Source organism: Tauraco erythrolophus, chromosome 12 (assembly GCF_009769465.1).
Source record: "Tauraco erythrolophus isolate bTauEry1 chromosome 12, bTauEry1.pri, whole genome shotgun sequence".
Classification (NCBI taxonomy): domain Eukaryota; kingdom Metazoa; phylum Chordata; class Aves; order Musophagiformes; family Musophagidae; genus Tauraco; species Tauraco erythrolophus.
The window spans coordinates 10830677-10844856 of record NC_141476.1 but is presented as its reverse complement, the minus strand read 5'-3'; the positions used below and the strand labels follow the sequence as shown (position 1 = coordinate 10844856).

The 14180-nt window shown below is 45.4% G+C and overlaps 1 protein-coding gene across 7 annotated transcripts in view; it reads left to right on the top strand.

The window, feature by feature from the left end:
• Positions 1-5148: 5148 nt before the first annotated feature.
• The window catches only part of SETD5 (SET domain containing 5), a 42634-nt gene continuing 33602 nt past the window's right edge, over positions 5149-14180 (top strand). For 3 of the 7 annotated variants that reach the window (XM_086618790.1, XM_009991499.2, XM_086618787.1), the window contains exons 1-7: positions 5149-5319; positions 9128-9233; positions 10096-10307; positions 10628-10686; positions 11096-11283; positions 12329-12367; positions 13909-14151. In XM_086618790.1, coding sequence (XP_086474916.1) covers positions 5249-5319; positions 9128-9233; positions 10096-10307; positions 10628-10686; positions 11096-11283; positions 12329-12367; positions 13909-14151 — 918 coding nt within the window. In that variant the 5' untranslated portion in view covers positions 5149-5248. The remainder of the gene's footprint in view (positions 5320-9127; positions 9234-10095; positions 10308-10627; positions 10687-11095; positions 11284-12328; positions 12368-13908; positions 14152-14180) is intronic. The other 4 variants (XM_086618793.1, XM_086618791.1, XM_086618792.1 and 1 more) reach the window with 3 other exon arrangements.

Below are 14180 nucleotides of genomic sequence, written 5' to 3'. Positions count from 1 at the left end.
CCAGAGCCCTTGGGATGGGTGGTTTGGTGTCTTGCTTTGTCAGTCAGCCAGCAGATGATACATGATACTAATGATAATAGTAAATACTCATGTCAATATTTTATTTTTAAAACTGGCACAGTTGTTTCGTTGCAGCTTAATGAACTCAGCTTGTTTTCAGAGCAGACCTAAGGATTTGTATTGGTAGATTGAGGCACAATTCAAGTATTTTTAGGAATCTGTATACAGTTTCAGAACAAGTTGGAGCTAAATGAGTTAAGGATTTGTCTGCACTGTCCCCCCCTCTGTATAGGTGTCCTTATGGAGCATTGCATCTGAGATTCTGGGAATTTGATAATTTTTGAGGTAGCCTTTTTAAACACAAAACCCCTTGATCTGATTCTTTTTGCACTAAAGGTGCTTGACCTTCTGCGAGGATCTGCCTTTGGCATGAGTTTATGGGTGTGCTGGAAAGAACAGGCAGTGCTTGCTTGGTCCTGGGTGGACTGCATGTATCTTTGGGTGACACCAGCTGATGAGATGGGACATTTTCAGTATGGTCACTGAAGCACTTCATGTTTACATTAAATGTCCCATAGATTTTGGCTATTCTGAAATTTCCAGGGGAAAAGATGAATGAATAGGATCTATAAGCCTGCTAACATGTTTTATACTGCTCGACTTCCAGAGAGGTTTGCTACTGATGGAGATGACAGTGTAAGTATGAACTGGTCAGAATTTACTGGCTCTGTCCCAGATGAGGTTGATGGAGAGGATGCCAAGGAAGACTGCATGGCAGAGCTGCTATTTCCAGTTTGCCACCAGCTCTGGCCTATGGCAGTGTGAGACACAGGAGGAAAACATGCTTTGAATTTGACGTGACTGGTAATGGCTTGGGAGCTTAAAGACGTGCAGCTTATGGAATCACATATGGAGCTCATCCTATATAGATGCAGGCCTGTTGCTGAGCATGAAGAAGAGGATGGTGGTTGTCATTTGGACACTAGTATTCCTGGGTTGTCAAAAGTCTTGGGTCCACATCCAGTTTTGAGAATTCAATGACTGGAGCTGTTGAGAGGTGTGGGGAATGGTAAGGCAACCTCTTGTTTGTCCTTTGCTGTCTAATATCAGGAGATACGTGAAAAATGGCCATCATCAGTGCAGGCAGAGAGGATTTCCCTGTTCTTCCTGCCCTGGCACATATGTTGAAGTTATATATAATCCGAAAAGGCTTTTCTCATTTTGTCCACAATATGTTTTGTACCAGCATTACCTTCTTACCATTCTCGGCAGTGCATGAGACGCTGGATGCAAATTGTTAACAAGTCCTCTGTAGACACAGACTCAGAGACCTGCACTGACACTTCAGAGAAACAGGTTGAATCTCTGTGTTCCCCCTGCTTGGTAACTGCTTTCCTCTGAGCCTGTGACTGTGGGAGGGTGCAAGGGGAGTGCTCTCCCCCCCGCAACCCTGAGATTGCATATCATCACCTGACCAGCAGCAAGTGGTGATGGAGTCTGGACATCTGAATTTAGGTAACACATGCAGTCTGTGAGGCTGTGCCCACAATTTTTGTCCGAGTGTGAATTTTTCACAGCTCTCTCAAATATTTGTAGAGCCTGTTACCAAGTGTTGCACACCGTGGGTGTCCAGAGGCATCTGCAAGACCAAGACACTAGTGAAAATGGGAACAACCACATCTTGAAGGAGGAAGCTTCAGTGAGCTGTTTGACTGACCATGCTTGATCGTGCCTGTTAATGTTGACTTTTAACACCACAAGTCATGAAAAGAGTTTCCAGCAGTACATTTTCTGCATCTGCTTTATTTGTAACATGGACAGCGGTGGTTGAGGAAGTGAGCCAGTGCAGCGCTGTGGCTGTTGCCTCCGAAAGAGAGTTTTGAAAATTAAATTCACTGTTATAGCAGGTGTTGCCTAACCTTTGCTTGGCTGGCTTAGATTTATTACAGTCCTTTCCATCCATTACGGGATGTTACCTGAAGAAATACCTGAATGGCTCATATTTACATTTTAGCTAAGGCAACCACTTAAGGTTTTAGTCTGAAGGTCGCTGAGTCCCTTGGTGTGTGACCCGTGCCACGTGAGAGTTGAGGATATCCATGCTGGAGTGGCTGTGCAGGTGGATGCTCATCGGGGCTGCTTTGATGATGTTGGGAAAGACCAGATGTCTTTATACTGGCATGACTGGTTAAGGAGGAAGGAGTGTAGATGCCAAACGTGGAGGGGGGAAGAGGGAAATCTTTAAATCCTGCGTTTTCAAAACCAGCTAAGTATTATTTACCTGTTAGGCCATCGAAATTCCTGTTTCTGTTTGATTCCAAGAATTGTATCACAAGGAAGATAAGTTTGTGCTGCAGTCTGAAGCTCATCAAATTTTCATTAAGACTTTGAATTTTAGGAAAACTTCTTCCAGTGGCACTGGAGAGAATTTGATGTGACTGTTTTCTCTTATACAGTTGTGTGTTTTGGGAGGGAGAGATAGGGAGGAGCTTGAGGATTGTACATGCAGGAAATTTGCCAGTTCGATGAGTGAACGTTTTGATCTCAACCCCAATGTTTTCTGTGCAGGGTAATGTTGTGGGTGTTACCAGGCCAAGTTTCATGAAGACCAGACTGTAATCTAGCCTGAAGGTGATGTGATCTTGGACAGAACTTGAGATTGGTCTCAGCAATTCATTTTGAATGTTACATTGTCGGAGTTGAACGTACACATAAAACAGGAGCAACAAACAGCAAAATCTGAGCGCCGGTGATGGTTGGGCAAGTGCTGCTGGGTCAACACAAAAGCAACTGAACTGGAATTCGCCTTGTCGAACCTTTCTGTTTGGTATTTCATGTTTCCCAGTAATCTTTTTCCCAAAAGTGGGAGTTATTGTGAGGCCGGAACAGTCTGATGTTTGTACAGCATTGATGGAAAGAGAGTTTCCTATGAGAAGTGGCTGAAAACTTGTTCCAGTTATCCCAGGACTGACCAGATGCCCTGTGATTCTTGAGTCCAGAAGCTGCACCTGAAATCCTCTGGTTCTGCTGAGTCACAGGCAGGCAGGAGGCTGGAATTTGTCCTGATGAAATCTCAGGCTGCTGCCAGCTGGGTACGGTCATGGCAAAGGCAAGAGATTGATGGGGGGGAGGAAGAAATTCTAAGGAAGTATTTCAAAATATTCTGAGGGGGAAAAAGAAGGTTACTATGTCCCTTAGAAGGGGGAAGGATGCTTCCAACACTGAGAAACCTGTCCCGTTTCTTTTAACCTTTTGCCAGAGTTTTGGGTGACTGAGTTGAAGCAGAGATTGTTGTTTGTGGCTTTTAGCTGTGTTTTAGCAGTGGTTTGTCTCATCTGGTGTCAATGTCACAGGCATGAGAAAGGATAAATTAGACACTTCCTAAAGGTCCTTTTATTTAAAAACAAAACAAAACAGACTCAAGGACACCTGAGCTGTCCTGGGTTTGAGCTGCTTGTGAGCTGAGTCCTGCCTGTTTGCTTTTTCATCTCCCACCTCCCTGCGAGCCCGTTGCTTTGGGGCATAACAGGGAATTGCCACAGACCACTTAAAAAAAATCTATGTGCACTACTTCTGTAATTGGCTGTGTGCCTGTCATACTATCAGAAAGATTTCTCTTAGGGATGTATACTGAAGAAGGAAAATATTTCCTTGTGCTAAGAGAAGTGGCCTGCCTTTTACGACAGAAAAAGGCAAATACAGCATGCGGCATTTAAACTTTTTGACTTTCTCACTCTTCCTTCACTTGCCCTCGTAGTGAGCGTGTGGTTTGGTGTTTCTGGGGGTTTTTATGTATTAAACAATGGCTGGACTATGGTGTCCAAAGGCTGTTCCCTGTGAGAAATTCGCTACCCACAGCACAACTTGGCTCGCCACCTCTCCGTAGCCCAGGAGGGTTTTGCTGGCAGAGCCCCCGAGATTCCGAGGGAGCATGTGACAGCCGGCTGCGAGCGCAGGCTGGCTCGTCTGCACTGCCGGAGCTGGAGGAAAAACTGTGGAAAGTTATTCAAGGCTGCCCTTAAAGTTTAAGGTGCAGAGAGGATGGCTAAATTGCCACTGGTTTTCTTTGATTTTTGGATCTGCCTTTGCTATGTGCTGAGGTGCAGCCTTTCTCGGTGTCGTGGGGGTTTTCTTTAGAACCGCATGGAATAATGGCTCCTTTATGAATGTCTGTGTTATTGAGGTTGTTTACATAACGAGGCGCTGATCCCGTTTTACCTCCCTCCGCCATCCGGCCCTTGGAAGTTTGCATTTATCGGCGATTTCGCTCGCCGCCATAGCAAAACGCTGCAGTCAGCAGGGAACACGGAGCCCGGGCGTGGGCTTCCCTGCTGGCCCCGGCACGGCCAGCGGCTGCGCCCCGTGATGCCGCCGTGACTCACCCCGGCTCCCTGCGCCGAGCCAATGGCCCCACCGTGTTTCGCACCGAAGCGGCCTGTGCGCGAGCGCCCAGATGTCTGACGTGGCTCTGCTGCGGGGAGGTGTCAGCCGGGATTTCGGAAAGTCTCGGGGCCCGCCGTGTCAGGGCTCGCCGGACGGAGTAATCCTTGCAGAATCCAGGACGGGCCTCGCTTGCCGGGGGGAGGCAGTCGGTGGTGTGAGGGCAGCCACTCGCCCGCGCCATGCGCCCGGTGAATGCAGACACAAGCTGGTCTCCAGCGAGAGGTCTCAGCTCAGCCCACCTTGGCTCTGTCTTGTTGCCCTCCCAGATGGGGCTTTGCCTGCAACTTGTTTGGGAAAGGAGCTAGGAAATGCTGATGAAGGGCCCATGGTGATAGGTGACAGCTGCTGCTTATATGCAGAAGGAGATAATAGATTGCTTATCTGATAATTAGTCCTAAGTTTAGTTGGGGGAGTGGGAGGGGAGGGGACTGTCATTATCGGCTTTATGGCAGAGCAGCTCATGGCATGTCAATCCAAGACTTGGGGGGGGGGAACCACCACCACAACAAAAAAACTCCACCAAACTGCTACCGTCTACCTCTTCCCTGGCCCCACATATGACAATGAAGTAAAAATGATGCGGCATGTCACTGATGGAAACCTATTTCTGCTTTTCTTTTGATGTGAAAGACTTTTTTAGGGGTACACAGGGAGACTTTATCCTGTAACGGAGATGCAATGCTTTGTTTCTACCTCGGTAGGTTTCCCCATGTCCGTGACGTGTTGGCCGAGGCTCTGCGGCTCCTCTCCGCCCTCGGAGCGGCCAGTCGCTGCCCTCTGGACTCCGTGATCCCCGACGGGCGTCATGAGCATTGCAATCCCTCTGGGAGTCACCACACCAGATACGTCCTACTCCGACATGGCTGCAGGATCGGAGTGAGTGTTACCCAATGGAGGAGGACGAGGGGAGGGTGTCAGAGGGCTGCCCTGGAGTGGGGCTGCAGGATCAGTGCCAGTGCTTTCCCCACTCAGGAGGAAGGGGTGCTGGTCTGCTGGCTGTATGAGAGATAAATGCAGAGACAGACTGAGTGTTTAACAAACACAGTGTTATGAAAATCGCTAAGTTTGTCACAGGAGATGGGGAAAAGGAGAATTCCAGCAGTATGAGGCACTCAACCATGGGTTTTATATCAGCTTGACTGGTAAGTCTATACTCAAGTGCAGGCAGTTGCATGTTTGCTGTACCCCTTCTTGACACTGGCAAGGGACAAGCCAGCTCCTTTTCAAAAAAGCTGTGTTATATGAGGGATCAGTGTTCTGAGCCTCCCTCTCAGTAGAGCCTACTAGCTCAGACTCAGTACCCAGCTTACATGACTGATTTCTGAACCCCTTTGGAGCTTGGCCAGAGATGTGAGACACCATCAGCCTGTGCAGGCACCTTTGTTTTGTTTCTGCCCCTGAGCAGGTTCCAAGAAGCACACCTCAGTGGGCAATCCTTCAGGGTCCCCACCACAGGACCCTGTGCAGGGCTGTCACTGCAGACCTGTCTCTGAGGCCTGTTGGAGATGACTTACCATTTGTTTTAAAAGACTCTGCTTCTGCAGGAGTCAGGAACATTTCAAATCCAGAAAATGTTGCCTTGTGATCTTTTCTGAAAACCCTTGTTAGAATAATGTCAGCTTGGATGAGTACTATGTTTTTGTTGGGGGCGAGATTATTTCTGTGTGCTTCTGCCTCCTGCTTTCCTGCATCCTTCTTTGAAATGCAGACCGTAGCATCTCTTTACAAAAATTTAGAAAGCGCATTTTGGAGATAGCTTTCTCCCATGTATTATTTAAAGGTACCTACTGTGCAAATACCTTCGTGTCAGATTCATCAATGTAGAACAGATATTGCTCAAGACTATTAATTTTGAGCTGTAAGAGCAGTGGGTTAGAGTATGAATCATTGTTTTTCCTTTCCATCTTGCCCTGATTTGACTATGCACAGAGTTTGAGTACACAGTCGCGCTCTCTGCAAGACTGCTAATGCTCTTTTTTGTCTGTCTTGGCACTGGCCGCGTTCTAGGCGTTCTTCTTCGTGATGCTTCATTCCATCCCAAAGCCCATATTTTTACATGTTGTTTTTAAACGGGGAGTCAGAATCCAGTAAATCACTCATCTGCAGTGGGTATATGATCCTTCACTTTTCGAGATTTAACATTCAGTATTGCTTGTCACCATGCTTCTCCCACACCAGCACTTTAAAGACTCAACATGCAGGAATTTTAAACTGTTTATGACAGGAGAAAGAGTGCTAAATAGTTTACTCATGCACTAGGCACTTGCTTTCAGAGCTGAGCATGGTAGAGAGGAGAGCCAGATATATCTACGCATGTCCCTTGTAACATTTAAATATCAAAAAGACTGTCTATAAGCCTTCTGCAAAGCATTTTCTTTTTCCCTGATTATAAGAAGTTTGTAGGTCCAACTTGAGGCTAGGCTGGAGTACTTTCTAAAAAGGCTTTTGAAGATTTCTGAATTAGTTTCTCTGTTTTCTAAAAACTGGGAATGCCAGGACTTTATTCTTCAGGCTTTGCACTGATGCACTGTTACTTACTGCTGAAGAGTCTTTCTTTAGTCTGTTGAAAGTTAAGGCTATCCTCCGCTTCTCCTTTCAAACTCTACTAGTTTAATGCATGAAGTCTGGGGTACCTGAGCTTCTCGTCTCTTACAAGGGATTGATTTCAAAGATGTGTATCACGAAGGTGGTGGGAAGGTAAAAGGAAATCTAGCTGGCCCTCTTTTCAGGCTGAGCTTTAGCATATTCCCCAGCCTCTGATACAAAGGGGAGATGAGAACGGTCAAGTGTGTGTGTGTTCTTCTGAGGGTGACATGGAAGCTGCAGAGTAGTTTTGCTGCTAGTCTGACTGCATTTTGGAAGTTGTTGTAGCTCCTTGGCAGACTGCTGCTGAGGAAGCATGGGCCCCAGCGTTGTTGCCCCTGGACACCGTTGCACCAACAGTCTTGAAGTTTTATTGCTAATGCTTGCAGCAGCATTGCTGGTGTTCCAGGCTGACTGTAGTTAGGAATGTGGGTGACTTGGAGAGAGAACGGATCTGCTGTTTAGGCCTTTTTCCTTCTAATATTGTTTCTGAAAATACAATTAAACCTGAATGGATTTAACTCTGTGCCAATCTGGAAGTCCCTAAAGGACTGTTGCAGAGATCCAGCAAGGGTGGATTATGTGGCAAGCTCTACACAGTGTCTTTTATTAAGACGTATATCATCCGAGGGTTATTGCCACCTGTATCTCCTGCTTTTGACAATTTAGCTGGTTGTAGTTACATTGAAAATTAATGTATCATGTCATGCGCCTAAATCCTGATCTGCAGAAGTGGAGTTTCTGTAGTTTAAGGTCTTCTACTTTCTGCAGTTCTTTGTATGATAGATTATTGCTCCTTTATGTTGCACAGGCAGATCCACCTTACTCCAGAATAAGCCAGAAGCTCAGGTGGTTGGTGCGTTGGAGAGTGTATCAGGTTTAGTGCCAGGGTGGGGCAAACTTCAGTGCAGCAGAGATTTCGAGAGCTAATAGGAAGTCCAAAGGGCAGAGGGGTTAATGTTCTTGGGTGGTGCCTAAGCACTGCCCCACGCGTGACCGCTGACCGCTGGTGTTTGAGTACTGCCTGATTCATGCTGACAATATAGGACCCACTGAGAATCCTGCGAAATCTCACCAGAGCAGCAGAGGTCCAAGGTAAAGTTTTCCTTTCCTGTATTTTTCTTTCCTCCTTGCTCAGCTCCCTGATAAAATTTTGAAAATATTTCAGCTGCAGACATGATTCAGTAATATTCTGCTGCACTCTGATATGGACCCTACTTCTAATCTGAGCAGAGGTTAGCTGGCTTGTGTCTCCTGCTTGTAACAGACAGTGTGTTTCCTTGCTGGTATTCTGTCTGTAGCCTCATTATCTAATATTCCCTGCATTGAATTGCAGCTGTCGCCTCTCTGAGTAGGGTTTCTGCAGCTTTCTGCTAAGGAATATACCTTTCCTTTTTAGCTGCTTTTTTTCCACCACCGTGTGGTGGAAGGGTGCATTGTACCTCAGCAGCAAATTTCCTGTTCAGCACATTGCGCACCATGTTGCTACATAGAAGGCACAGGGCGAATCTGATTTGTCTATGGCCACTGTCTGTCCAGGTCATGCATTTTGTTGCCTTTTTGTGACGGGAATCTCCAGCTCCTGGTCATTGCTGTCAGGATAGCCACAGGTTTCATACAGGCTTTATCACAGGACGTTGGACTCGGCTGTCTGAGGGAGAGAGAAACAAGCACAGATACAGGAAAGCTGCTTAGCTGCTCTTTGAAATAAGCTGTTGCAGAGATAACGTGGCAGTACTGCTCAGTGGCTTTGAGATTACGCTAGCTGAGTTCAGATGTGAATGCTGAACTAGACCCAACTTCCTCAACTATAAGGAAACTGAGCTTCGTACATGCTAATTATCTTTTTAACTTCCCAGATTGAGACTCAGTTTAATGAGTTACCCGGGGTGGCCCTTACTCAGTTGTTTCCCTCTGTTGAAAGCAGGTTTATCCTGTACAGCTTCTGCACACATGATGCCTGGTGAAGCGCATAATAACACCTCAATTTCATGAAGTTTCTTCATTTTGCGCTCATGTGTTGAATAGAAAAGAGCAGTGAAATACTGGCACTAAAAAATGATGTTATATTGATGGGTTTTACTTCTGGCCCTTTCTGCAGCCCAGAGTCTGTGGAAGCTAGTCCAGCTGTCAGTGAGAAGAATGTGTACTCCAGCCACGGCTATGGGGCCACCCAGAAACACAGCTATCGCGGGCTGCCTTACGCAGTGAGTACTCTCTCTGCAGTGAATCAGCTCTTTACTGTCTACTTTACTCTTTTCTCCTTGCTCCATAGTTCTTTGCCTGTTAAGCCTTGGGAGTTTTCGCTTATTTGTTAGGGAACACTGAGTTAACAGCTGAGTTCTGCCATACGTTTTGCATTTGTGTGTTTACTGTTTGTGAAGCCTTGCATACTCTATAGCAAGCTTTATTAGTGTTCTAGGTGATAGATTTTTAACTGAACGAAGTGTGAATATATATGAATTTATAATGTTTTCCTGGTGGTAATTTTATGCCCCGCTTGGTTTATTGTGTACAATTTGTACTTGTTTGAATTGCACAGATTTTCATATTGGTAACTTACAACTATGAGAAACGAGGAACAGTCAGGAAGAGTGGGAACGTGGCTTGAAACTATGGGATGAACAGGATGTCACAGAATCACTGAGGCTGGAAGGGACCTCTTGAGATCACTTAATCCAACCCCTCTGCTCAAGCTGACTCTGCTTGAGCAGGTTGCCCAGGACCGTGTCCAGTTGGGTTTTGAATATCTCAACAGACGGAAACTCCACAATGTCTCTGGGCAACCGGTTCTAGTGTTTGACCACTGGCGTCATCTCAGATTACTAGCAGTACAACAGTTAATGTTGAAATAGCCTAGTTGTTTTCATAGGTTTTGAATTTAATTCATTGGTGCAGAAGAAAACATCTTTGAAAGCTATTGCTTTACTTTCTTGGTAGATCGAGGAATTCAGACTACTGTTTTACACCAGTTGTTGATTAATAACCTGAGAACTGTGGATTTGGGACTTCAGTTTCTAGACATCATATCTTCATGTTAAAAGTAGTACTGCAAATACTTGTTTTCAGGATCATAATTATGGAGCCCCTCCTCCTCCAACGCCACCAGCCTCTCCTCCTGTCCAGACCATTATACCTCGTGCAGAACTGAACGGGCTGCACTCGCCTGATGAGGAGAACTCCGGGGACAGTGAGAGCTCCTCAGAAGGAGAATCAATTCCCACTTGGTGCCACTGCAGTGTCTCTCAAGATGGTTTCCTCCTCAAGTGTGAAAAGTGCAGGTAAGCTTTGGTGCAGTGCAGATCTGGACTGCTCCTCATGTTGACTTCTCATACCAAACTGTGTCACGTTTGGGCTGTGGGACAGACTTCCTTTTGCTAACTGGAGCCTTCTTTCCAGTGCTTTGCCTAGTATTGACCCTCCTCCTTTGCGTTGTCAGCCTGACAAGTGTTGGTGGCACCAGGAGTGGAGATGAGGATGTTAAATCGATGTTCTTATCATCCTGGGCCCCACTGAGGGCACGCATCTTGTGACATCCTGTTGAATTTCAAGTGACTTTACTCCTACAAACCAGCTTCAATTGTGCATTCTCCTTTGGCAGAGGAATGAGCAGGGGGAAGGTGATCAGACTCCGCCGTCGGAAGCAGGACAACGTGTCAGGTGAGCTTGAGGTTGTAATTCTGATAACGGTGCCTTTTGCTTTCTTTCTACAAGACCTTTGTCTTTTGACTGCTGTAATCATTTAACTGTGATCAGTGCCTGCTAATGTTCTTTGCCTCCCAGTCACTGGGATTTTCTCCTCTCCTTCTGCCTCACCTCAGTTAGCTCTTGGGAAAATCAGATTATCTTGTGAACAGAAAAGGGAAGTGTTCATTAGTGCCATTCTGTGAAATACCAGAAGTTCAGGAGACCTGTTCCCAGTTTGGGTGGGAAAACTGAGGCAGTATAGTTTTGTCAGGGAAGAGCTGTTTGAGGTCATTAAGTCATCTTGATGAAAATGGACAATAAGGGTAAGCAGTTCTCTCTGGGATAAATAAAAACGTTGCTAACAAAGCATTCCTCTCTATAGGAGGGGACAGCAGTGCAACTGAGAGCTGGGATGAAGAGCTATCTCCCTCTACAGTGTTGTACACTGCTACGCAGCACACCCCTACAAGCATCACGCTGACTGTCAACCGCGTCCGTAGAAGCAAACCTAAGAAGAGGAAGAGGAGTACAGAAAAAGCTCGCGCTGCTCCAAAGGCCAAAAAGATCAAGGTATGTAGAGTGAGAAGAGGTTGCTGCAGTTCCTGCTAAATGCTGTGTGGTGTATTGTTGAGAGCAGGTTGATAAGCTGGCAGTAGACAAGAAACTTTTGTCCTATAAGGAATTACTCTTTCTGGTGTAATAATGTGATGCCTTGTATTTGTGACCTGCTAGAATACGTGGCTCTTGGTTTAAAAATTACCTTAACTGGAACTCCACCCTTATTTCCCAATGCTGTCCATTCATGCTCAGAGCTTCGACTCACTTATTTTCCTTTCTGCACCATTAGGATTTGGGGAAATAGCTTTTGGAGTCTGCCTGTTCGTGGCAAAGGGGTGGTCTGTGAATGGAATGAAAAACAAAGGTAGCATGATGTTTTTTAGCAGGCTGTGTTAAGGAATCTGGGCTGCAGAGCTTCTTGGCACTGTTCTTCAGGGACAGAGATAGTGCCTGTGTGGAAAACTATGTAGGTAGTGATGAACATTTGTTGAGGGATGACTTTACTGTCATGTTTGTGAGGGTTTGGGGACCGAAATAATTTCGGGTTGCTTATATTGGAATGCAAGTGTGTGAGCAGCTGGTTCTTTCCCATCATCTGCTAGCTTTACCGTGATTTTCCCCAGGTTAGGTTTCCCTTGAAGTTCTTCTGGTAGGCACTGATTAAATAAAAGACTGGGAGTAGGAGCCATGCAAGGTCTTCAGGTTTTTTGTTGTGAACCAGCCTGAATCTGTTGCTGGCCAGTTTTTCTGTCAAAGCAAGTGGAGTTAGTCAGGACAGTTTTGGTTTTGATCTTAGATTTTTACTAAGCATGAGGCAGACCTTTTAAGTTCAGAAATCCTGGTCTTCAAGCTTTTCAGCAGTTTCCACTGGATTTGCATTGTGGAGTCTTTTTGTTCAAGTCCATTGCTTCTTGTGTAGGTCTTCCTGTAATTCTTGCTGTCTTTTGTTAAGGGTTGATCTGTTGGAGTAAGATCTAGTGTGGTTCTGGGATGCTAATTGTGAGGGAAAGTTATGTAATACTTTTTGTTTTTTCTCTCTCTCTTTGTTCGGGGGCAGGCATTTCGAGAGGGTTCACGAAAGTCCCTGAGGATGAAGGTGAGTGGAACTGAGAAGCCTCTGTGATGGTGGTGGGTTTTTTTCCCCTGTAACTTTGTGCCTCTCTTGGTTTGCCTGGGGAGTTTCTGATTATGGGACCAGCCTCAGAATAATCCCAAGCCTTTCCATGCACTGCAAGCAGGCCTGTTCAAAAGGGTATCAGAGGAATTGCCCCTTGAACCTTGCTTTATCTTCAGATACCTCATCACTTTCTGGAAGCTAATGTCATCCCTTTCCAAGAGATGTGACTGATTCATGACACCTGGGAGTAGGATGTTTGATGTAAGGGATGTAGAACTGGTTGTGGCCAGTTCTGTGAAGTCAGTTATCAGTTGATTGCATCAAAGGTATTTTAAGCTTGGGCATTGAAGTAACAGACAAGTTCAACGTTGGGTGTCCCTAGCAGTGTTGTCTTGTTTCTCTCTGCATCCTCTTGCTATGGATGGATGGGACGATATATTTATCTCTGACTTTCTGCAATATTGGTAGTTGTGGCTATCTGATAGGAAGTTGATTTGACAGAAAAAGTAGACTTGCGCTTTGAGCTAAACGTGTTCCTATAAACACAAGATGTGCCTTAAAGTTCACTTGGTTCCATATGACCCCAGTTCTGTAGCTGACAGTGGCTCCTAGCAGGTAGCTCAGAGGAAACAGGACAATCCTGTGACGTACCTGTCTCCATAGTACGCAAGTGCCTTGAGAGGGTAAAAATGCATGAAAACAATGCTTTTAATATATATGATGAAAATACTGCTCGTTCTTCAGTGGTCCATGGCACTAATACCTCACTGTCACATACGTGTCAGTCCTTTGTGAAGCCAGTTAAGTTACTGACCTCTGGAATATCATTTGTTGAATTATTTCAACTATTGTCAAGTTAAAAATGAAGCTTTTTTTTTTTTCCTACCAGTTTCTTTTTTCCCTTCCGTTATAAGATGGTATGAACAGGTTACCCAATTCTGCCCTCTCTTCTTTACACTACTTAAGACTTGCGGTTATAACCTTCTGCATGTTAGCTTATGCTTTACATTCAGTTTCTTGAAACCTTGGTGACCATTTAGCCAAGAGGGTTCAGAAGTGTTTGGGGATCAGTCACTGCAAAGATTGAGATGCAATCAGCATCATCTAGCATTGTGTTGGACATGAGTGGGTTGACTGTAGGACAAGCCTACATGAGATTTATTTGCCTTTCTGTGTGTTCTGTTCCTTTGCTTTTTTTAATCTACTTAGTAATTTTTCCAAAGTGATTAAAAAAACTTTTTCCAGCCATGTACTAGCTTAATTTTCTTGTATGTAACAGTGCCAAGTGTCAACTCTCAGGAGGTCTTAGTCCTGCGCAGAGTTCTCTGTAGATTCCTAAGTGGCACTGTTGTACAATGTTCTGGAGGATGCAGGTTGTGAAAAAGGTGGCCTCATAACCAACGCTTCCTTAGGTTGGAATAGATTTGCCTTTTTTTTGTAGCATATTCATATGCTCAAAGCACTGTGGATAGCTTTTTCCCGTAGTGTGTTAGCCGTTGACCCTTTGGTGTTTGGTGCAGAATTCCCCTTCTGAAGCACATGCCTTGGATGAGAACACAGCTGAAGGGTGGGAGAATCGAATACGGCTCTGGACGGATCAGTACGAAGAAGCCTTTACTAACCAGTACAGCGCTGATGTACAGAACTTGCTGGAGCGTCATCTCAACTCTAATAAAGAATACGTGGGCAAAACTGCTATGCTAGACACAATCAACAAAACAGAGTTGACCTGCAATAATACTGTTATTGGGTCCCAGATGCAGGTAAGAACCATTGTGGCAGAAGTGGGGTA